The following is a 24,750-nucleotide window of genomic DNA, read 5'->3' on the forward strand; positions in this document are numbered from 1 at the left end:
GCTACTACAGTGATCATTTTGAATATCCTCCTAAGGAAAGCTATTCATGAGTGGGTCAGGATTTCTGCACTGATTTTAGAAAGATATATAGAAATCATATAAGCATTTTCCCCTTAATTTTATGAGCAAAAGACTTTTTTTAACTTTTTTTATGTTTATTTTTGTGTGAGAGAGAGAGAGAGCATGCGCAAGCAGGAGAGGAGCAGAGAGAGATACACAGAATCTGAAGCAGGCTCCCAGCTCTGAGCTATCAGCACAGAGCCCAACACGGGGCTCAAACCCACTAACCGTAAGATCATGACCTGAGCCAAAGTCGGATGCTTAACCCACTGAGCCACCCAGGCACCCCAAGCAAAAGAATTTAAATAAAAAGTTTCCACGGTATGGAGATTCCTCAAAAAATTAAAATAGAACTACCCTACGACCCAGCAATTGCACTACTATTTATCAAAGGGATACAGGTGTGCTGTTTCACAGGGGCACATGCACCCCCATGTTTATAGCAGCACTATCAACAACAGCCGAAGTATGGAAAGAGTCCAACTGTGCATCAATGGATGAATAGATAAAGAAGATGTGGTATATGTATACAATGGAGTATTACTCGGCAATCAAAAAGAATGAAATCTTGCCATTTGCAGCTACGTGGATAGAACTGGAGGGTATGATGCTAAGCGAAATTAACCAGTCAGAGAAAGACAAATATCATGACTTCACTCATATAAGGACTTTAAGATACAAAACAGATGAACATAAGGGAAGGGAAACAAAAAATAATATAAACACAGGGAGAGGGACAAAACATAAGAGACTTAAATATGGAAAACGAACACTGGGTTACAGGAGGGGTTGTGGGAGGGAGGATGGGCTAAATGGGTAAGGGGCATTAAGGAATCTACTCCTGAAATCATTGTTGCACTACATGCTAACTTGGATGTAAATTAAAAAATAATAAATTAAAAAAACAAAAAATTAAAGTTATAAAATAAATAAAAAGTTTCCATGACCAAAACATTCAGGTTGCTCTGTCCTTCTGAATCCATAATAGGGAAGGAATCAGGAGTGAATAATGTCTCAAAGTTACCTGATCTTTGAAAGACTGCCCCATCACCAGTCAGTACTGTAGCCATTTTTAACGTTCTTATTTATCCCCATTTACCTATAATAGAACGGTAGAAATTTTAAACAAGTATACTGGCTAGTCTTAGTTCTAGAGGATAAATTCATTCAATATACACTTATTGTACATGTATACTCTATTGCCAATACTGAGCCAGAATACACAAAGACTTTCTGAGGGCAGAGTTCCCTGGGGAACCCAAGACTGGGCCCGGCAGACAGACCGTTACCAGTGAGGGAGTGTGCACACAGAGAGATACCCAGCTCACAGAGGCAACAAAAGCAGCCACCCCAGGTCCTCCCATTACTGGTATCCCTAAATTTCCTCTTTTAACACCTCGTCTCCTCGCCTAAAGTCATCAACTTCTCCCCCATCGCCCACACACATCCTCTTCTGACTCGTTCCGTTTATACTGCTGAAGACATTTAACTTCGCACCACCTTCCATAGATGTTTACAGGAGAGCCTGTGGGTTATCTAGGAGATGGTGCTAAGTCTCCGTCTGGTAGAGAGATTAATATGAAAAATGTCTTTCTCTATTTGCTGGGGCCTTTGGGGTGGTTTACTCGTAAGACTGCTCAAGCCTCCCCACCGTCTAAGATGCTCCCTTACCCTGGTGGAAAACCACACATCCTTGTCACCCCAAAGGCTGACCGGTCAGTCTGCTGCCTAAGCCGACATCCAACCAAGGAAGCGAATGCTGCCCGCATCTTGCAGCACCCCTCTTGGCTCTGTGAGCCACTCTCTCAGAGCTTCCCCCTCCCCTGCCTGGGGGAACCTGTGTGCCAGGAGAAGAAAGGAACACCCTCGCCTCCTCACAAAGCCAGAGGTGACTGCTCCTTCTTCCCCCTTGTCTCCTAATGGGGGATTGAGGGGTCTGCCTACCATTTATTGGAGGCTCCCTGTGAAAACTAGTGGACGTAGTGCCACCTGTCCTCAGCTTGGGACAGCAAGGAGAACCCCATTCACCATCCTGAAACAGGAGTTTCCCCTTAAGAATTCTGCCCCCTCGGGGCCCCTGGGTGGCTCAGTTGGTTAAGCATCCAACTTTGGCTCAGGTCACGATCTCACAGTTCGTGAGTTCAAGCCCCGCATCGGGCTCTGTGCTGACAGCTCAGAGCCTGGAGCCTGCTTCAGATTCTGTGTCTCCCTCTCTCTCTGCCCTTCCCCTGCTTGTGCTTTCTCTCTCTCTCTCTCTCTCTCAAAAATAAATAAACATAAAAAAAAAAAAAGAATTCTGCCCCCTCTCTCTCACTTAACAAATGCAAATAAAAGTGTTATTTTAAAAAAAAACTTATTTTTTAAGTCCTTCATGAGCTTCTATACTCGAACTCATTAGTAACAGAATTACTTACAGTGTCACTTCACCAGATTTGAGAATTTCAAAGACACAGGGAAGTAGTTGCCAGATCTATAAATTTAAAATGGAAATTAACAAACTGGAAGGAGGGGAATAAAACAACTCCACTTAAGTGTATTAAAATGGCTATTTGCCACTTAAAGATATTAAAACTATCAATATTACCTTTTACCACTTGCATTATTTCATAAAAGAACATTTTAGCAAAAAAAGGAGGAATATAATTTCAGAATAAAATGGTAGTGCTTGGGGTGCCTGGGAGGCTCGGTGGGTTAAAGTTTCCAACTTCTGATTCCGGCTCAGGTCATGATCTCGCGGTTCATGAGATCGAGCCCCATATCAGGCTCTGTGCTGACAGTGCAGAGCCTGCTTGGGAGTCTCCCTCCCCCTCTCTCTGTGCCCCCTGCTCACGCTTATTCTCTCAAAACAAACATTTTTTTTTAAATGGTAGTTCTTTACATCGCAAGAAAAACAGGTCTCTGAAAACTGAGGTTTTAGCATTATGGAGAAATACGATTAATTATTTCTCTCTTCCTCATTTCACTGTAAACCAGTACAAACCTCATATAAGCAGTGTTCTGAAGACAGGTCTTTGAGAGCAGTGGTCTAGACACTTCAGTTCTCTGTCCTCGGACTAAAGCTAAACTGGGAGTTTTTCTTTAAATGCTGGCACTCGTCCCAGAGCATCCCAAGCATCACACAGGAGGTCAGGAGGCCATGAGACCCTATCCCAGATCAATCCAGGGTCAGCCTGCGATTCCCAGGGTGACCTGGTGCAAGAACGATGTGCTCGTCTAGGGCTCACTCCACCTGCATGTCAAACAAATGCAGCTCTTTTTTTGACTTTCAGCTCTCAGGCATCAGAATTTCCCAATAAACAATGTGAGGACTTAAAAGAGAACTCAAACAATGTCAGTCTGAACACCGTTTCATAACAAACAGCAGCATACAGTCTATGAAGTCGACGTCCTCATTTTCACTATTTTGATTTTGGATCTAGGAGCAGGGAGGATAGAGAGGTAATGCTTTCACTTCAGCCCCGACACCAACCCCCGGCTTTTCATTTGTCAGTACAATGTTGACAGTTGATTTTCACAATGGAAAAGACTTCTGATTTATACTCAGACTCCAGCCAAACCATCCATTCCTGGACCTTTTAAAATGATCTTGTAAATTACAGCAGGGAGGAGAGAGTAAGCCGGTTCCCTTTAAACACCAGCAACAACGAGGGGGAAATAAAGGCTTCGGAAAGGATTTGTGCTTCCTTCAGTGGCAGTTAGGGGAAATATGGATTAAATACTTTTCATAACTGGCAGCTGTAATTATCAGGGAAATCGGAGGCCGTGTGATCTCTGACACCAGCTGTATGAGCGATTTTCATACTGCAAAGCCCACTGAGGGAAAGAAAAGAGAGAATTTTATCCTCCCAATAACTACAATTTTATATTGGTAAATCAAGCATAAAATTGGTAGCTGAAATGCTTCCAGGAGTCTTTGTTTAGAAATACCTTCATTCATCTGTATATTATCTCGGAGTCTAGCTTTTCTAACTACTGTTATTCCAGCAGATAGAGTGTTCTGTTTGCCATGTTACGATGACTGTCTTCAGAACGGGCTGCTATTAAATGCTTGTTGAGTGCTGCTGAACATGGTGAGACTGTGACTCAGGCTGACAAAACCATCGCTGGGGTTAGTAAAGGACATTGTCTGACTCTGACTCTGACTTGCCTTGCAGTAATGCCCAATGTTTGTCTTTTTAACCCAGGCATCATATCAACGTTTCTTCATGTCCATCCTTTTGGAGCCAATATAGAGTATCTTTGGTCATACATGCAGCAGCTTGACTCCAAGGTAAATTCTTTTTCTCAAGCGGACTTATGTTGTTGGGATTTTGCATGTCAACTCCTGGCTGCAGGTGGGCCCTGTGTGAACTGCATCAAGGATCCAATAGCACTTGGAGACTTATCAGGACTTCTCCGCAAGGACCTCAGTTTTGGGCCGATCCTTGTCCCTTTTTCACTTGCATTTGTCTTTAGAGAAAGAAAAGCAGTTATCTACAATGACAGTGACTTTCAGCAGGTGCCAAATGGGGACATGGCATATGAGGGGCTTAAAATTACAGGTTCCCCAAGCCGGGAGAAATCAGGTCAGGGTGGCTAACGTGGAATTATCTTTAGGCCAGATTCTCACAGGGTTCCGTGGTAAGGACTCCACACAATAGGGGGAAAATCGCCTCAAACAACAAAGATCTGATACGACTCTCGAGAAAACTGGATTAGCGGTGGGTTTTCAGCATTCTTCTCTAAATGGAAAAGATGATTGCAGAATTATTCTCAGCTCCACCCCACGAGGGCCACACCCAGCGTCAGGACTCACTCTTCATTTCTCTGAGGCTTGGTTTTCCTCCTCTCCCCGTTGGCTGTGCCCCTGACCCATTGCGATATCTGTGTTCTACAAGATAGAGGACAAAAAGAGCTCAGTGCATGTATCAATTGATGTAGTAAATTCCAGGCAACAATGAGAAGGGCCCCAGTTGAAATAGTGTCATTAACCAGCACTGCCTGGGGAAGCCCTGGAAGGGGATGGACACAGAAGCAGAGAGTTGAAGCCCACCACTGAGCAGCTTGTTAAATGTCCTGCTGGGAGGGAAAATGGAAATACACTCTTCCACAGAGTGCAGCAAAGTGCATGGAATGCGTAGGACCAGGCCCACGGCTCGCAGTTCTAGGACCCTGACGACACACGTACAAATCATTCTAAATCTCCGAAGGCCAGTATCAATTAAATTACTGCACTGGGTTCTCAGTTTGAGTCACATGATCTTACCGATTCATGATGCCATAACTGCTTGGCCTTTCTAATGGGTCTTAAACTTCCCCTCTGAGAGAATCAGCTGGAACCAAAAGTATTTTTCAGTCACAGAGATTCATGTCCATTTATTCTCTCACAGCTGGTAATAGGGTAGACCAAAACAGAGTGAAAGGGGATGAGGCGATTATAAGATTCTTGAAGTTCACACTTGTGTTACTGTCTCCTTTGCAGCCTCCCCTCATGTGGATGGGAGGGATAGAAAATGCTCATGTGGATTCAGATAAAATGAGAAGGATGAGCTATACAATGTTACTTTGTTGAAATAATACTTTGTTGAAAATACTTTCTTGAAGGGTTTGGGTTTTTTCCTTCACCAGTATCGTTCTTAACATCAACCCTACCTTTGCCTGAAAGATGAAACGAAATACTACTTTCCCCAGTGTGGCGTGACACGGAATAAGGCCTCGAGAAATTATTCCAATCATTGCTATTATCCTTCCCTGGTATTGTTGACATTTCTTTCCTTCCCCTTCTGGAAATCCCAAGTGGAAAGCCTTTGTTGGGAAGCAGTTGTTGTTTTCGTATATATAGGGAAATATGGGTGGCAGAGGGGGTGGATGAGGATAAAAATCCCCGGTGGGAGTGATAAATAATGAAGCATGTCCCTCCGGACAGAGTGTCCATCATCCATTTGTTCAGGCAAGATTTGTGTGGTCTCCCTTAGTAGTCTCTGAGGAGAGAATTCACACACCTGGTCTCTGGCCATTAGATGATTGGCCTTTCTGGAAGGGATTCTGTCAAAGGGAAGTCCATTTCATCTCAGGCTGATACTTTTATTTTAGAAGATAAAGAAGAAAGTATTTCCTTCACAGAGGAAATACATGGGGTCCCCCCCCCCCCCGGACAGCCCTCCATCTCCTGAATGAAATGCCCGGTAGAGCAGTCAAATTGTTTCCTCATGCATGAAGTAAAAATTATATAGAAAAAGTGCTCTGACTAAAACTCCTAGGTGCCAGCGATTAGACCAAATATTCTCTCTATCCCAGTGAGGCTGAAAGGATATTTAGACTTCTTAATCCAGAGACCAAATTACTGCTGTATACTGGAATTCTATATCCTCAGGGCTTTAAACAGAAAACAAAATAATGAGAGGTTTGCCCTTTAAGTACCCACCAGGGCCTTGTCCTTGCATCAGCTGCCAGAAGGCTCAGAATCCTGGAGCCACGACCAGCCCAGTGACGCTGAGGCTGGCTGGTCCAGGGACCTAGTACTCCTGCCTCTGGTTAATCAGAATGACTTGGGCATCACCGCTCCCCCACCAAGTCTCGGTTGATGTTGCACCAGGGCCACAGATTCAGCCTGGCCTCCACTGCATGGAGGGTCTACTGACTCTAGGGGGGTTTTCAAACTTCCGCTTAGAACAACACTGTTCGACATCAGACAACATCACCATTACAACAACTATAAAATGATATTTAGATTCTGCCTCCCCCAGTGCTGACGAGAACAAGGAAGGCAGGCAGCCTGTAATGGAGCTGATTTTATTAGGGTTTCCCCAAAGGCCACATAGGAGTCTAAGAATGATTAGAAATGGAAGGAGAGCCAGGAATTAATTTAAATTAGGCTGGGCATGTGAATTGCACATGGCTCCTAAAAGTGCGTGGCCCAGTAATAGGCCATTTTCCAGTTAAATATTATTCCCGCTCTTGACAGTGATGTTTGCATATTTTTCTCTTCTCGGCCTCTTCTAAGCCACCCACTCTCATTCACTCAGCCCTCTTGTAGGTCAATGTGGCCATATGACCATGTCACAAAGACTCACTCAGAGGAAAGCAGAAGGTGGGGGGTGGGGTAGGGGGGAGATGGCTTCCTGAAACTTTGCCAAGTCAAAAGTTGTGCCCTGGGCGCAGGAAGATAAGCTCAAAACAGGCAGCTCTATCCTGCGATGGTTTCTGATCAGAAGCCCCCCCACGTCAACCCACTCGCTGATCCTGAGCAGCAAGGAAGTCACACTGAGTCGAGCATTAGCAGATGAATATCTCCTGTCTTACAGTCAAGAGGAGGGATTCTTCTGCTCTTCCTCCAATTTACGTGTTCTTTAGGAGTTAAGACCCAGTTCTCCCAAGTGTGTGTGGCTGTCCCCTCTACCCATGTACAGCCTCGTCCCAAGGCCCACCAAATAGAATATTTGATTCTGAAAACCAGAGTCAACATAATATGGCCGCCGATGCTGGAGGATTTGCAAAGACCTGCCATTTTGACATAATACCACCGTTCACTGACAGGCTGGGTGTTCATCGGCAGGTGTACATTTCCCACCAGAGGGGCACTAAAATATCTGGTCTGTCCCGAGGAGATTCAAATTAGCCTTAATTGGAGAGCATTCTTTTCCAGACTATAGCTAGGCAGTAACGGTAGATGAAGTGTTCTCAGTGGTGTTTGTAAGGTTCCCCACCCCCTACCAAAAAATCTTCAGTATTATGCATATTCTAGTGTTCTCCTAAGTAGCCACTTGTCACAGTATGTCAATGAGTGCAAGAATTTTTTGTTGCTTAGGCTGCAATGAATGTGTTTTTTTAGATCTCACAACACCTCTGGAAAGCATATGATAAGTGAAGCATTGGAGGTAACAGCACTTCATTTGGCTACATAAAGAATAAAAAGGAAGTTGTTCACACACCGCCAGAGAAACTGACGAGGTTGCCAGGGACCCAGTAAACACTGGGATAATTCACTGCTTTTCATGAACCCGGCACGGTCCTAGGGACCAGGGAGGAACAGGTCATGGCGAGGGCACAAAAGAAATCTAAGAAGAATGCTGCTCTCAAAAAGTGTGTAGTCTAGTTGAGAGAATGTAAAATATGAAATAACTAGGTAATCAGACATAAACTAACAAGCAGGCAGATCTTTAGCGAGACAGAAGTTGGAGAGGGGCGAAGTCTGTGCAGGAGGCATCCCCGAGTATGTGCTGTCACACTTCCCTCTAGGATGCTGTAGCCACACTGCTCTCCTCTCCTCCTTCTCTCCTTCCTGCCTCTCTCATTTTCCATCCGTATCCTGCCTTTTCTCCTACTTATCTTCATCCTTCTTTCTTTTTCCTCTTGTCTCTTTCTCTCCCACCCCGGTTCCTCTTCCTTCTGGTTCCTTTCTTCTCTCTTCCTAATTCCTCAGTTATGTTTATCTTCTTTCCTTCTTCCTCTCTTACTTCCTCCTTGTGTCTTGCTTCCTCCTCACCTCCCTTCCCTTCTTTGCCCATCCGCATTCTGTATTTCTCTCTGCAGAAGTTTGTTGCGCGGTGTCTGTGTGCTGATGCCATGCATTGCCCAGGGATATGAAGAATGAACAGGATTTAAATGTGCACGAAAAGCCAGCCGTCAGTTTATCCTATGGAAGGAAATCTGGTTTTGCAATTGGCTTCTCTGACTCTCCAGCCTTGACAAAGCCTATGCCAGTGTCTTTTCAGTGCCTCAAACAAGAACTCCTCATCACTCGGCTTCCCTGGCCTGATATGGGACACAGAGCCAGCCAGCCCCATAATAAAACTGATTTATGTCTGCTTGTGTCAATTTATATACACGCTCAGAGGCCTGGCAAAGAGGCAGTGGGCTTGGGCTGGAGTCAGCAAATCAGAAAATAAATCAAGCAGATATTACAAATTACCTCTGCAGTGTTACCACCACACAAGCCCCTTGGTTACACAGAGTCTTTATTCCTTCTCATATTTTCTGTTCTTTTTTTTTAATTAGAACAAATCAATCCTTTCTAAAAGAATAGATGTCAGACTTGGAAAATTTTAAGCAGAACAGAGGGAAGGGGATCCACTGACAATACCAAAGGTTGAAAAGATGCAGGCCACCAATTTCTTGGAACAAAAGCAAGCTGAGTAAAAGGGTGATAAAAGCATCATGTCTATGACAATCCTGCCCACTTTCCAGGGCACAAAATATGTGGTGTATGTGTAAATGGGACACAGCATGTCCCTACCCTCTATGGCAGGGCCACACAGAAGTCTGTTAACCACGTGTATTTGATTCTGCTCCCGGCACCCACGAGAAGACCGCAGTGCTGTGAAAGCAGGGCTGGATTGGGCGTCGCGAGCCCTGCACCAAGTTTCAGCCCCTCTGCTCATCAGCAGGGCAAGCATACCCTCCCTGGCCCCCGTGGGCTCCCTCTAGGACAAAAGGGCACAGAGAAAGAAGCCCCGACCTTGGAATGGATTTGGGGAAGGGAACCCTGCGCAACTGATGAGGGGGCAGGTGCATTTCACTCTGAGCTCGGCCAGTGAGGTTTTCTGCTCTGTTTTATGTGATGACCCTACGGCTGCGTCCTCAAACCCAAGAAATTATCAGCATGAGATATTACAAAGGCAAAATTATGGGAGCGGAAAAGCTATGTAGGAGGAGGAGAAAACAGAATTAAAGTAAATGAAAATACCTAATGTAAAAATTCTTTGGCCATAGGGTAAAAAAAAAAAAAAAAAAAAAAAAAGAGGACCAATTGAATTCTCTCTTTGTCTTGAAAATCCCAGTGTGATATATCATAAAAGTTATTTTGTCAGGGTAGAGGAAGGTTTAAAAGCCATCAGGCTAACTTGAAAGCAGTTTCTCTTTGATCTTTCTTCTGGCATGAAATAGAAAACGTCTTAAAGAAATGCTCTACAATTTATCTGAGAGCCTCATTAAATGGATATTTTAGGTAGGGGTTCATCTGAGGTGGTGGGTTCTGTGGTTATGACACATCCCTGTCCACATGATTTACATCTTTACGGCAGGGTCGGGCAGTTCCCTTCCACTGCCAACAGTAACTTAGCATTAACAACTCATTTCCATTACATTGACTTCCAGCTCTGTCAAAATCTAAGGAATTGGTCATCCAAACTAAGTCACCCTAAGAATCTCAAATCCCAGTGTCACACTAATTTATTTGTGTGACCGTGGGCAATTTATTTAACAGCTCGGTGCCTCAGTTGTACCCTCAACTAAAATGGGTTTTTATGGATTACCATTGTGTACTGAGTGACTTAATATATGAAAAGAACTCAATGGGTATTGAAGAGGGCATCTTTTGGGATGAGCACTGAGTGTTGTATGGAAACTAATTTGACAATAAATTTCATATATTAAAAAAGAAAAGAAAAGAGAAAAGAAAAGAAAAAGAAAGGAAAAGAAAAGAAAAGAAAAAGAAAAGAAAACTCAGAACGGGGGCACCCGGGTGGCTCAGTCGGTGAGCATCGGACTTTGGCTCAGGTCATGATCTCGCGGTTCGTGGGTTCGAGCCTCACATCCAGCTCACTGCTGTCAGTGCGTAGCCCATTTCGGGTCCTCTCTCTCTCTCTGTCCCTCCCTCCCTCTCCCCCCCCCCTCCACCCCCCCCCTTGCTCTCTCTCTCTGCCCCTCCCCTGCTTGTGCTCCTCTCTCTCTTTCTCAGAAAATAAACATTAAAAAAGAAAAGAACTCAGAGCAGTATCTGGTGCACAGTAAGAGGTACCGAGTACTGGTTGCCATTTGTTTTGTGCTTTAAAGTACACAGGAGATCTATCAGTTCGAGATCTTTGCCACAGCCTAGAGGTCAGATGAATTTTAAGTAGCTTGCCCAAAGACCAGTACTAACATATGGCGGGGCCAGCACGCAAATTCAAGTCCTCAGAGCATTCGGTGAGTTTCTTTCCAATTCCCTTGTCTGGCAAAGGAGAAAACACCCAAAGAGTTTAAGTGATTTAGACAAGATGATGAAGCTGGCTAAGGGTCATTCCATGACCGGATTCCAAATGTTGTGTCTCAACATTTCTGTCTTCCGGCAAGTGAGGAGTTTGCTTGCTTGCTTGCTTGCTGAATGAGCTTTCTGATGAGATCATGCACGTAAGACACACACTGTGCGCCTGGGCTCCGGTGAGGACTCAGGCAGGGTGGCTACCCCTCTCACCCTGCATGCTTCTCCTGCTTCCTCGGTGGTTAAAGTCTAGCCTCAGGTCGAAAGACATCATGGAAAACAAGACTCCCCATGATTTGCTCGCTGTTCTGGCGAACGGTTTATGGGGAGGCCTCCAAGCATTAGCAATGGAACGTGCACGGGCTGGTCAAGTTGGGAATTCTCACTTCCTTGTTACTGGTGTCGACATCTTTATCACCTGCCCTCCAGTACACGGACCCCTCCCCCAAACAGGGAGACAGCGACCAGGAGGATTATTCCCAGGTCTCACTCACAGTCCCCCACCCCCTGTGGCAGTCGGCATTAATGTTGAAGAACAAGGCCAGGCCAGTTCTGGATCCGCACCCCAGCTCCACACTTAGTGCCTGGGTTATCCTGCGTAAGGCACCTAATCTGTCTGGACCTGTTTCCTCGCGTGTAAGTCATTCCCTGTCTTATGAGAATGTAGTTGAGAATTAACAAAAGTGTATTTAGAAGTCTGGCAAGCGAAAGGTTTTCAGGAATTATGAGTTGTCCCACTTTTCACAGTCGGCCACAGGGCTACTGCCCTGACCTGACCCCGGCTGGCCTCCTGCATAGGTGTTATCTTTAGATCAGACTTGTTACTTTACCCTCAAGAATTCAGCTTTTTCTCTCCTTCCTAATGAACAATGCAAAGTCCCTTCCCTCCTCTTCCAAGGGAGATGGTGGTTATCCTGAAAACAACCCCCTGATAGGCTGGCTGTTACCCGGGTCTGTCAGCTTCTCCATGGCTCGGCCCGATCTGGGGAAGGACAGCTCGTCTCAGGGGTATCACTTGAATGCACTGGAGACTCGAGCCAACCATGGATGACCTGTGCTGTCCTCTTCCCGAGGAAAGAAAGGAGGTTGTTAAGAGGAGAACTTGGCTTCAGGAAACTGCTTTCTGGACCAAGTAAAAACTGGGTTGACCACATACTTCTCTGTACTTGTTTGACTTATGGGCACAGAGCTTGACCCATCTATCACAAAAAGTTTGAGAACAGAGCATCGTATTCTATCAGCATCACTTATATGTACATAGAGAGAAACATCTTGTGCCAGGCACTGTGCTATATTTTGTGTATAAGCCTCACAATTAGGCTGAGAGAGCTATTATACACATGAAGAAACTGAACAGCTATTAAATGACCTGCCCATGGTTACACGTCTTGGCCCAGCCCAGATTCAAATCCAAGCCTGGTCTGATTTTAAATCCCCATTCTAAACCTAAATATGCTTGTTCTTAAGAATTACCAGGGGTGATTAGAGTGTATAAAATAGAGTGTATGAGCAACACCCCAGAGAGGCTGAATCAGAGTCTCCAGAGAAGAGACTAGGGAACCTGATTTAAAAAAAAAAAAAAAAAAGAAAGAAAGAAAAAAAGAAACCCAGGTGACTGATATTTCAAAAGATATCACCCCACCCTGGTTCTTCACCCATAACTGCTGAAATCATGCAGAGCTCGCAAAGCATACCAGTGCCTAGTTCCTGTGCACAAGCCATGGGTTCTTTCCCAGTTCCATGACAAACGCCTCTGTAGTTGACTCCATTTTCTCAGCTCCAAAATGGAGATAGATCGTGACATTTCTGCCCTACGCATCTCCTAGGAGCGTTGTGACAATGAAACCAGAGTGCTAGGAAGGCATTCCACACAGAGCTCACTGAAATAAAATGTTTCAAAATCACATGAACTTTTAACAGGCTTTTGTGGGTTGCCCTGGGAATCTAATAATCCCTTTAACATGGCTTCATGGGAAAATGCATTCAGATTTCAAAATAATTCACGCAAAAATTTTAGAATGCAATTTGTTTTAACTTTCAGGGCCACCTCGAAAGGTCTTTTGTTATAGGTCTAAGAATATCAACTATATCATGTGAAATCTTCTCTATGTGAACATTAAATGAACAGTTGGCTTGACTTCCTGGTCTATTCGGTTCTCTCTTTAAAATAAATGTTAAATTTATTTCACATTTAAATGTGAAATGGAAAGTGTAGACTCTAAAATATCTATTCAACGATTGTACCATGAAAAATAATAATAGGTCTGATTCATTAAACATTTCTACATGCCAAGTCTATGCTAAGCCAGTAGTCTTCATACATCATTATTACATGTTGTTATTCCCATTTGCTGAGGCTTAGAGAGACTAATTATCTTGGCTGGAGTGATTTAGCTCCTAACAATAGTAGATACAGGATTCAAATAGAAATGTTAGCCCCACCCTGGTTCCAGGGTCTTAGCCACCTTGCTGTATGAGATCCCCATGCAAACGCATGGATTAGGAAGCAAAGACACGGAAACAAGAACAATAGCTGTATTAGAGCAGACGGATTATGGTCGGATTGCCCTTTATTTAAGATAAAATGAATTATTGGTATAAAACTGTATGTAATAAAGAAAAATTGGTAGAAGAAAAAAATGCATTAAAAAATTACCTGGATTGGGGCGCCTGGGTGCCTCAGTCAGTTAAGCTTCCAACACTTGATTTTGGCTCAGGTCACGATCTCACAATTTGTGGGATTGAGCCCCCAGTCGGGCTCTGCGCTGACAGTGTGGAGCCTGCTTGGGATTCTCTTTCTCTCCCTCTTTCTCTGCCTCTCCCCTGCTTGTGCTTAACTCTTACTCTCTCTCTCTCTCTCAAAATAAATAAATAAACTTAAAAAAAATTTAAAAGTACCTGGATTTTAAGAATGGATGTTGAGACTTTTACCATTGCAGGTTCTAGATTTTCATTTCTGTTCCTAAACCTTTATGGTCGTCTGGTCCCTGTGAGAATTAAGGAAAGAGAAAGAAGAGAAGTTAGGGCGGCCAGAAATCTACTCAAATGCCATTTGGCCCTCACTGAGTTAGATAGAAGCGCGTCCTTTGTAGAAGAGGATGAGAACGCCGAGAGTGGTGATGAACTCGCTCTCAGCCCTCCTAAGTCCCATTCTCACCTCCTTTTGTATCAAGGGGGAGAGTGCTGTTCAAGCCTGGCACTACCGGGAAGCTAGCCGTCCACCTGAACGGTGAGCCTGGAATTTGCACCCATTCGTCTCCTGCGCCCGCACCCCCACCAGCTGCTCAGGGGACGACCAGGATAACCACGTTCGGTGCTTTACTGGTGCTCCTCTCCCAGGAGCCTTACTTGACGGCCAAGTAGAGAGCGTCGCGTTGTTTGGCTCACCGGGCAAGCGCCTCCTCACCCCACCCCTTGCCTCCTTTCGGAGGAGCCTTTTTTCTAAAAGTGACTTTTCTTCCTTTCTAAACAGATATCCGCCAACGAAATCGAAATGCTTCTGATGAGGCTGCCACGCATGTTCAAACAGGAATTCACAGGCGTGGGAGCGACTTTGGAAAAAAGGTGGAAGCTGTGTGCCTTTGAAGGAATTAAGACGACCTAACTATGAGGAATTAAACAAGTCTCTGGAAGTGAAACCGCCTGAACTCGGCCAGGGCTGTGCGCTGTGAGCACTGGAGGTTGGGGCCGTCCGGCGTGGGGCCCCTGCGGAGCCATCAGAGCCAGACTTCAGTGACATCCGTGGCGTCCTCTTGTGAGTGGAAATGTAATTGTGTACCAGTTCCCTAAAACCAAGCTCCATACTGTGACAGATCTGTTTCCTATGAAAACCAACGATTCCACAGTCATCACGATGGCAAAATCTTAAAATATGCTACATTTGAGAATAGCTCACCGAGCAGAATATTTAAAGTGAACGATGGTGTAGCAATGGTTGTTGCTAGGCTACAGAGTTGTATATGTAATGTATAGCGGAAATCATTCAATGACATTTTCCGGAAAGTCTTTCTGTTTTAGTAAAACAAAACGAAACAAAACAACAACAACAACAAAAATAAAAATAAAAAAGTAATTTTACAGTGAGAAAAATCATACCAAAAGAAAACTTGAATATGTGTCTGAACATTTATTGTATTTTGTAAATTAAGTTATATGCTATTCCAGGGACTTTTGCCTTATTGAAGAGGCAGAAAATGTGATTGGACTCCTTGGACTCCTTGAGAATGCTTTATCAAGAATATTATTTTTCTAATGTAACAATTCTCCATCATCCGTTCTTTTAACATGGACTGCATAACAGTTTTCATAAAATGTAAATAAAGGAAAAGCTAGTGCTCCTGTCTTGTACTTGGTATGTAATATTCAGGTTTATGCATCAAAATAAACATTCAGTAAATATTCCTGTTACAAAATTTTATAGCAAAGATATTAATTTTTTTCAATAAATATAACTTCTGCCATATTGGTTTTGCAAATTATTCTTTGATACATTTTATTCACCCTTAAGAAGTCTTTTTCACATTATCCAGTCCCATCTCATATCCAACCATTTTTAAATGATTTTCTACATGAATGGCACTGAGACAAAAGATTATGTCAAATAGAAATGTATAAAAACTGAAGTGGGAAGTACGATGAAAAGCAGATTATACAGCATTAGAGTATATGTCGTTTCTAAAATACCAACACCTTGATCCAAGTATAATCAATATAAATATTATCTTTGTCTGCAAAGGCAAGTACAAAAGAGCCAATTAGTTAATTCCTGGGTTTATTTAGTTGTATGTTTGCTGGAAAACATACAAGTTAGAAAAGGAATTAAAGAATTCATACCTGGGCCAACAGTTCAATCAGAATTTGGGCTTTCACTATTTCTTTTAATTACAAGTAGGATACAGCTTTCAATTGTATCTCCTTCCTGCTCTCTTACATAGGAATCACAAAAAGGGAGAATTAGAGAGCAGGGGAGGGGCAGAGAGAGAGACAGAGAGAGAGAATCCCAAGCAGTCTCCGTGGTGTCGGCACAGAGCCCTACGTGGGGCTTGATCTCACAACCTTGAGATCATGACCGGAGCCGAAACCAGACGCTTCACCAACGGAGCCACCCAGGCGCCCTGATACTAACTTCATTTTATTTTTTTCTCACGTTAATTTTAAATGAAACTGTCACACAGACAGCTGAGCAGTGAATTTTCTTTGAAATTCTGAAAAGATGTTCATGATATCCTATTAGGAAATTATTGTCTTCAGGATCTTTTTATTGTGCTGCGTGTTATGTTCAGACTCAGTGCTAATCCTGTGAATATAGAGATAGATAAGAAAAGACCCTGTCCTTAATGAGCTCAGAGTTCAACAGGAAAAAGTGTCCCGAAAGTTTCAATATAACGTGAGCCAGGTGTCAGGAAAGATACAACAAGGGTGCATTGGGATCCAAACTAAATGTCAATATCATATTAAAAGTTGACAAGCCAGAGGCCTCTCCCATACCATCTATTGACTCCCATCACCACCATCACCCCGACAGCTTTATCTCTACGTCAGGAGACACAGAAGGCTACAACAGCCAGAAAGGAGGTGACCTCGTTTCCAAATACTGTCATCACAAAACAGAAAACCTAAGAGGTTTGCCTTGAGAATAATCAGAAGAAAAAGATTTCCACGAAGCGGCCCGTCAAAGACAGGTCTAGTAGGGACACGAGGAACCACAATCTAGACTATCGCTGACGGAAAGCAGCGGAGAGGTTGTCAAATGCGTGCACACATTTGCAAGGCCTTGGACTAGATCTGACAAGACGACACCATTTCCTAAACACGTGGTTCTGAGCCCTAAACGGCACCACAGAGGACTGAAATGGTTAACACAGCTTCCAAAAATATTTGCGTCATTCCCAGAGGCAAGGGTCTGCCTCAGGAGGATCTATTTTGGCTGTGACATTCTTATTGATACTTGAAACGAATTATATTAACTGTCTGGAAATACATGAGGGATATGTTTTAACTTCGATTACGTGAATAACTTATTTTTGTAGGAGAAACTTTTGAATTATTTCACATTCAGAAGGGACCTTAGAGGTCACCTGAGGAAGGAACTGACATCGGGACCTTGAGGCCATCTGGAGTCTACATATGCGTGTCACTGCGTTCTCTGTGATCCTTAGGACAGCCCTATATGAAGACACTATTATTGTCCTCATTTGTCACACAAGGAGAATGAGGCTCAGACGTCCTAAGTCATTTGGACAAGTCTACACAGTCAGTAAAGGCTGATTACGGGATTTGAATCCAGGGCTGACAGACTCCAAACCCGTTTTCTTCTTTTCACTATGTCCTGCTTCTAGTTCGGTGTATCCCCACCCTCCCAAGAGCCCAGTGTCCTGCCAATGCTTCTAGATCACTGCTTTTGCTCCATCCCGTGTACATGTGGGTGGGCTTGAAGGCTCTTAGCCTTTCTCTTCCAAACCTACCCGGCGACAAATCATGGTTCTTGGGTTCCTAGAATAAGCGGGGACACTGAAAGTCGGGGACACTGAAAGTCTGGAGGCCCTCGTAACCGGGCCCCAGTAGGCCTCTCTGGCTGGTTTTTTCACTGCTTCCCTGAAGAGGACGAAGCGTTTGTCGCCTTTCTGTTTTGCTCAGATTTTTCTATCCGGATAAAATGACCTTACTGACATCCAGTTACCACAAAGCCTTCTGGGGAAAGTGCAAAGAAGCCCCCCTCCCTCCCCAACTCCACTGAGCTTTACTTCAGCCCCCAGCAGTCACTTGTCCAGCCTCTGCACAGCCCGCCCACACTGACTTTTCTTAAGACACCGACGCCCAGCTGTCTTTGCCGTAACTCCTTTTAGAACGCAAGCTCTTTGAGAGATCTGAACATCTCCTTTACTTTGAATTATTTCTCAAGGTGGTTTTGCTTATAAACTTTGAGAAAACAAAACAGAGAAAGGAGCCAACGTGGTTTTATGTCTCCAGGAACCAGTCTCCATGGACCCTTAAGAAAGAAAAACCACAAACTATTTGAAAAGCCCGCAAATATTTTAGATCCAAGATTTCAAGGCATAAAATGTGAGTGATAATGTAGTTCATATCACTAAAATGCAAACAAAACAAAACAAAAAAACATCCCAACCAATTCCTTCTCAAAATTCAAACCTAGATAAATTATCAACTCTTCTACAAAGGCTTGACCCCTCAGGAACCTCCTCTCCAGCATTCCCGCCACTACTCATTGACTTCCGCTACAGCCTTTATACTGTATTTTGATCATATGTGAATATGGCTGTCTTCTCCCAGTCTCACGGGCTCCCTTACTCATCTTTCCAGTCCTCGGTCTAACAAGACATGCCATGACTTTTTATTTTTAAATAAATATGTATCAACTGAATGAACCAAATGAAGGAAGGAAGGAGCCCACGCAGGAACTTTTTTAAAAGTTTGCCGAATCAAAACGTATTCAGGCAGCAGGCCCAGGAAGAGAGGCGAGAACTTTCTACTCCTCAGTTGTAAGATCTTGGAAGAATTCCTACCTTGTTTTTCAATTTTTTCCCCCCACTGGGGTAACGTGTACGTAATATTTATCACTTAGCCCGTTTGTAATTGTACAATTCAGTGGCATTAAATATATGGAGAGCTGCCAACCCCCACTATAATTTTACAGCCTCCTCCTGAATGTACCCATTAAAAAATAGCTCCCTATCCCCTCACCGTCCTTCCGGCCCCTGGCACTCTCTATTCTACTGAGTGCCTCTTTGAATTTGCCTCTTTGAGGTCTCCCATGTATGTGGAAACATAGTATTTTTCCTTCTGTGTCTCACTTATGTCATTTCTGTCTTCAGTGTTCACCCATGTTGTAGCATCTGTCAGAACTACATTCCTTTTTTGAGGCTGAATAATATTCTACTGCATGAGAACTCTTCTTGTTGGCCTAGGTATCCTTCACTTGGTGCAACAAGGAAAGGTCAGGTTGTTTATGTTTCAAAATACTTAAGGACTTTCATTACATACCACATCAAAAGCAACATGTGAAAGTGTAGAGAAGCTTGCTTCCATCTGGTAAACCTCTCGTTTTCATCAAGGGTGATAAAAATGAAATGATAAAAGTAGAAAATGCTGGTAATAACTATGGAGAAAACGAGACTGTGTAAACAAACAGCCATGCGTCAATTTTGATATGCAACAACTTGTTTCTTCTTGGTAAGGGTTGGGGGTGCTTTACTTGCAGGGTTTTTTTTACTCCTTTTCCTAAAAATGGCTGCTCTGTTTGTTGCACTCAATAAAAGCTGTTTTATCTTGAAACCCTAAGAACCATTTTTACCCTAATACTCCGTTTCTTCTCATAAACCGAGAAAATGAAGAGATGTTCGAGATGCCTGCAACTTTACAGCTTGGCTCCCTTTATATCAAAATGGTAAAAGGTTAACATGAATATTCAATCAGTCTGTCATTAGTATCTGAATAAACTATACTGGCATACCTCATTTTATTGTGCTTCACTTTATTGTGCTTGGCAGGTATTGTGTTTTTTTACAAATTAAAGTTTTGTGGCAACCCTGTGTTGAGCAAGTCTGTTGGCAGCATTTTTTCCAACAGCATTTGCTCACTTTGTGTCTCTCTGGCACATTTGGGTAATTCTAGCATATTTCAAATTTTTCATTATTATTATGTGACCAGCGGTCTTTGATGTTACTACTATAATTATTTTGGCGTGCCACAAACCACATCCATGTAAGATGGCCAACTTAAAGGATACTGTTCTGTGTATTCTGGCAGCTTAATTGGCCATTCCCCCCTCTGCCTCACTATTCCAAGATGCAACAATACTGAAATTGAGGTCAACCAATCACCCTGCAGTGGCCTCTAGGTATTCAAGTGAAAGGGAGAGCTGCACTTCTCTCAATTTAAACCAAAAGCTAGAAAGGATTACACTTAGCAAGAAAAGCACGTCAAGAGCCAAGAGAAGCTGAAAGCTAGGTCTCTTGTGCCAAATAGCTAACTTGTGAATGCGAAAAAAAAAGTTCTTGGGGCACCTGGGGGGCTCGGTTGGTTAAGTGTCCGACTTCAGCTCAGGTCATGATCTCATGGTTCATGGATTCAAGCCCCACATCGGGCTCTGTGCTGACAGCTCAGAGCCTGGAGCCTGCTTCGGATTCTGTGTCTCCCTCTCTCTCCGCCTCTCTCTCTCTCTCTTTCTCAAAAAAAAAAAATTAAAAAAATTAAAAAAAAAAGAGGAAAGGCTCTTAAAGAAAATGAAAACCCAGCTGACACATGAATGGTAAAACCAAACAGTTTTATTGTAAACTGTAAAGTTTGAGTGGCCTGCATACAGGATCAAACCAGGCACAACATTCCCTTAAGCCAAAGCCTAATCTAGAGCAAAGCCCTAACTCTCTTCAATTTGAGGACGGCTGAGAGAGGTGAGGAAGCTACAGGAGAAAAGTGTGAAGCTAGCAGAGATTGGTTCCTAAGGTTTAAGGAAGGAAGCTGTCTCCATAACATGAAAGTATGAGGTGAGGCAGCAAGTGTTGATGTAGAAGCTGCAACACATTATCCAAAAGATCTGGCTGAAATAATGAATGAAGGTGGCCACACTGAACAATAGATTTTCAATGGCTGAAATAATGAATGAAGGTGGCCACACTGAACAACAGATTTTCAATGTAGACAAAACAGCCTTCTGTTAGAAGAAGATGCCATCTTGGACTTTCATAGCTAGAGAGGAGAAGTCAATGCCTGACTTTAAAGCTTCCAAGTACAGGCTGACTCTCTTGCTAGGGGCTAATGCATCTGGTGACCTAACGTTGGAGCCAATGCTCATTTACTGTTCTGGAAACTCTAGGGCCCCTAAGAATTATGCCAAATCTACTCTGCCTGTGCTCTGTAAATGGAAGAACAAAACCTGGATGACAACACCTCTGTTTACAACTTGGTTTACTGAATATTTTAACCTCTCTGTTAAGACCTGCTGCTCAGAAAAAAAATAATTTCATTTCAGTATATGTCTGCTCACTAACAATGCACCTGATCACCCAAGAGTTCTGATGAAATGTACAAGAATGATATTATGTTCATGCCTGCTATGGCAACACCCATTCTGCAGCCCATGGAGCAAGGCATTATTTTGATTTTCAAAGTATATTAAGAAATATACTTCATGGAAACAATAAAGATTAGAGCAGAAATAAAGAAAATAGAAACTAAAGAAACAATAGAACAGAATCAATGAAACCAGGAGCTCGTTCTTTGAAAAGATCAACAAAAATCCATAAAACTTTAGCCAGACTCGTTAAAAAAAAAGGACTCAAATAAAAATCAGAAATGAGATTAATAACAACCCACACAGCAGAAATACAAAAGACTGTAAGAAAACATTATAAAAAATTATATGCCAAAAAATTGGACAACTTAGAAGAAATGGATAAATTCCTAGAAACATATAACTTCCCAAAACTGAATCAGGAAAAAATGGAAAATTTGAAAACACCGATTATCAGCACTGACGTTGAATTAGTAATCAACAAAAACTCCCAGTAAACATAAGTCTGAGGCCAGACAGCTTCACAGGTGAATTCTACCACACACTTAAAGAAAAATTGGTACCTATTCTTCTCAAACTATTCCAAAAATTAGAAGAGGAAGAAAGGCTTCCAAATTCATTCTAAAAAGCCAGCATTACCCTGATACCAAAACCAAATAAAGACACTACAAAAACAGAGAATGGCAGGCCAATATCTCTGATGAACCTTGATGCAAAAATCCTCAACAAAATATTAGCAAACTGAATGCAGTGATATATTTTTTTAAAAAAAAATCATTCACCATGATCAAGTAGGATTTATCCCTGGGATGCAAGGGTGGTTCAATATTTGCAAGTGAATCCATGTGATACATCTACCTCATCAATAAAAGATGGAATAAAAACCTTACAATCATTTCAATAGACGCAGAAAAAGCCCTTGACAAAGTACAATATCCACTCATGATAAAAAATCTGACCAAAGTAGGTTAGGGGGAATGTACCTCATTAGAATAAAAGCCATATATGAAAATCCCACAGCTTAAATCATGCTCGATGGTAAAACAAAAAACAAAACAACAATGACAACAAAACAAAAGCCAAAAAACAAACAAACAAAAAGAACATATTCCCTAAGGTCAATAACAAGATAGGGATATCCACTCTTACCACTATTATTTGACTTAGTATTGACTTAGTACTGGAAGTCCTAAGTACCTAGTACTTAGTCCAGAAATAAAAGGCATCCAAATTGGTAAGGAAGAAGTTAAACTGGGGGCACCTGGGTGGCTCAGTCAATTAGGCATCCGACTTCAGCTTAGGTCATGATCTCACAATTCATGGGTTGAAGCCCCAGGTTGGACTCTGTGTTGACAGCTCAAAGCCTGGAGCCTGCTTCAGATTCTCTCTCTCTCTCTCTCTCTCTCTCTCTCTCTCTCTGCCCCTCTCCCACTCACACTCTCTCAAAAATAAATAAACATTAAAAACAAGAAGTTAAACTGTCACTATTTGCAGATGACATGATAGTGTACATAGAAAACCCTAAAGATTCCACCAAAAAAAAAATCTGTTAAAAGTGATAAATGAATTCAGTAAAGTTGCAGGACACAAAATTCATGTGGCTAAATCTGTTGCATTTCTATACACTAATCATAAAGCAGCAGAAAAAAAATTAACAATCCCATTTACAACTGCACCAACAATAACATACTTAGGAATAAACTTAACCAAGGAGGTAAAAGACCTGTGCTCTGAAAACTATAAAACGTCTATGTAAGTTTATTTATTTTTGTCAGGGGTTAGAGAGAGGGAGAGAGAGAATTCCAAACAGTCTCTGCACTGTCGGTGTAGAGCTGAACGCAGGGCTTGAACTCACAAGTTGCGAGATCATGGCCTTAGCCGAAATCAAGAGTCCGACGCTTAGCTGACTAGCCACCCAGGCACCACTGAAAACCCTTAAACATTTATGAAAGAAAATGAAGACACAAAGAGATGGAAAGTCATTGCATGCATATGGATTGGAAGAACATTGTTAAAATGTCCACACTCCCCAAAGCAATCTACAGATTTAATGCAATCCCTATCAAAACACCAACAACATTTTTCACAGAACTAGAACAAACACTCCTAAAATTTTATGGCACCACAAAAGACCTCAAATAGCCAAAACAATCTTGAAAAAGAAAACAAACAAACAAACCTGGAGGCATCACAATTCCAGATTTCAAGTTATACTACAAAGCTGTAGTAATCAAGACAGTATGGTACTGGCATGAAAATAGGCACACAGATCAATGGAATAGAATAGAAACCCCACAAATAAACCTATGCCTATATGGTCAATCTATGACAAATGACGAAAGAATATGCAAAATAAGCAATGGGGAAAAGATAGACTCTCCAACAAATGGTGCTGGGAGAACTGGACAAATACATGGAAAAGAATAAAACTGGGCTCCCAGCTTACACCATACACAAAGATAAATTCAAAATGAATTAAGTTCTTAAATATAAGACCTGAAACTATGAAAATCCTAGAAGAGAACACAGGCAGTAATTTCTCCAGCATTAGTCATAGCAATTTCTTTTAAATATATTTCCTGACGCAAGGGAAATAGAAACAAAAATAAACTACTGGGACGTCAAAATAAAAATCGTCTGCACGGCAAAGAAAATGACCAAAAAAAATGAAAGACAACCTATTGAATAAGAGAAGATATATGCGAATGACATCTCTGATAAAGGGTTAGTATCCAAAAAATATAAAGAATGTATACAACGCAATGCCCAAAAAACAAATAATCCAACTAAAAAAATGGGCAGAAAACATGAAGACAAAAGAAGAAATATAGATGGCCAACAGATCTAGGAAAAGATGTTCAACATCACTGATCATCGGGGAAATGCAAATCAAAACTACAATGCATTATCACTCACACCTGTTATAATGGTTAAAATCCAAAAAAGAAGAAATAACAAATGTAGAAAAGGATGTGGAGAAATAGAAGTCCTTGTGCACTGTTGGTGGGAATGCAAACTGGTGCAGCCACTCTGGAAAACAGTATGGAGCTTCCTCAAAAAGTTAAAAATGAAAATAAAATAAAGTTAAAAATAGAACTACCATCCAATCCATGAATTCACTACTGGCATTTACCCCCCAAATACAAAAACCCTAGTTCAAAGGGATACATGCACCCCTATATTTATGGCAGAATTATTTATAATGGCTAAACTATGGAAGCAGCCCAAGTATCCATCAACAGATGAATGGATAAAGAAGGTATGATATATATATAATATATAATATATATAAGTGGATATTATTCAGCCATAAAACAGAATGAAATCTTGCCATTTGCAACAATATGAATAGAGCCAGAGAGTATAATGCTAAGCAAAATAAATCAGAGAAAGACAAATACCATATGATTTCATTCATATATGGAATTTAAGAAACACAACACATGAGCAAAAGAAAACAAAAGAGAGAGACAAACCAAGAAACAGACTCTTAACTATAAAGAATAAACGGATGCTTGCCAGAGGGGAGGTAGGGTGGGTGGGTAAAAAACGTGATGGGGGTTAAGAGTACAGTTACCATGAGGAGCACTGAGTAACGTGTAGAAGAGTTGAATCACTATGTGGTACACCTGAAACTAATATAACACTGCATGTTAACTATACTAGAATTAAAATTTTTTCATTAATTTTTTTAAAAAAGAACTCTACTTTGTAAGATTAT

General features: G+C 42.2%; 1 protein-coding gene across 2 annotated transcripts in view; it reads left to right on the forward strand.

The window, feature by feature from the left end:
* ENOX1 (ecto-NOX disulfide-thiol exchanger 1) overlaps positions 1-15,418 on the forward strand; it is a 271,832-nt gene extending 256,414 nt beyond the window's left edge. For both annotated transcript variants that reach the window (XM_042924563.1, XM_042924649.1), the window contains 2 exons: positions 4,245-4,330; positions 14,472-15,418. In XM_042924563.1, the coding sequence (XP_042780497.1) occupies positions 4,245-4,330; positions 14,472-14,603 (218 nt within the window). In that variant the 3' untranslated portion in view covers positions 14,604-15,418. The remainder of the gene's footprint in view (positions 1-4,244; positions 4,331-14,471) is intronic.
* The last annotated feature ends 9,332 nt before the right edge of the window (positions 15,419-24,750 follow it).

This window comes from Panthera leo, chromosome A1 (assembly GCF_018350215.1).
Source record: "Panthera leo isolate Ple1 chromosome A1, P.leo_Ple1_pat1.1, whole genome shotgun sequence".
Taxonomy (NCBI): domain Eukaryota; kingdom Metazoa; phylum Chordata; class Mammalia; order Carnivora; family Felidae; genus Panthera; species Panthera leo.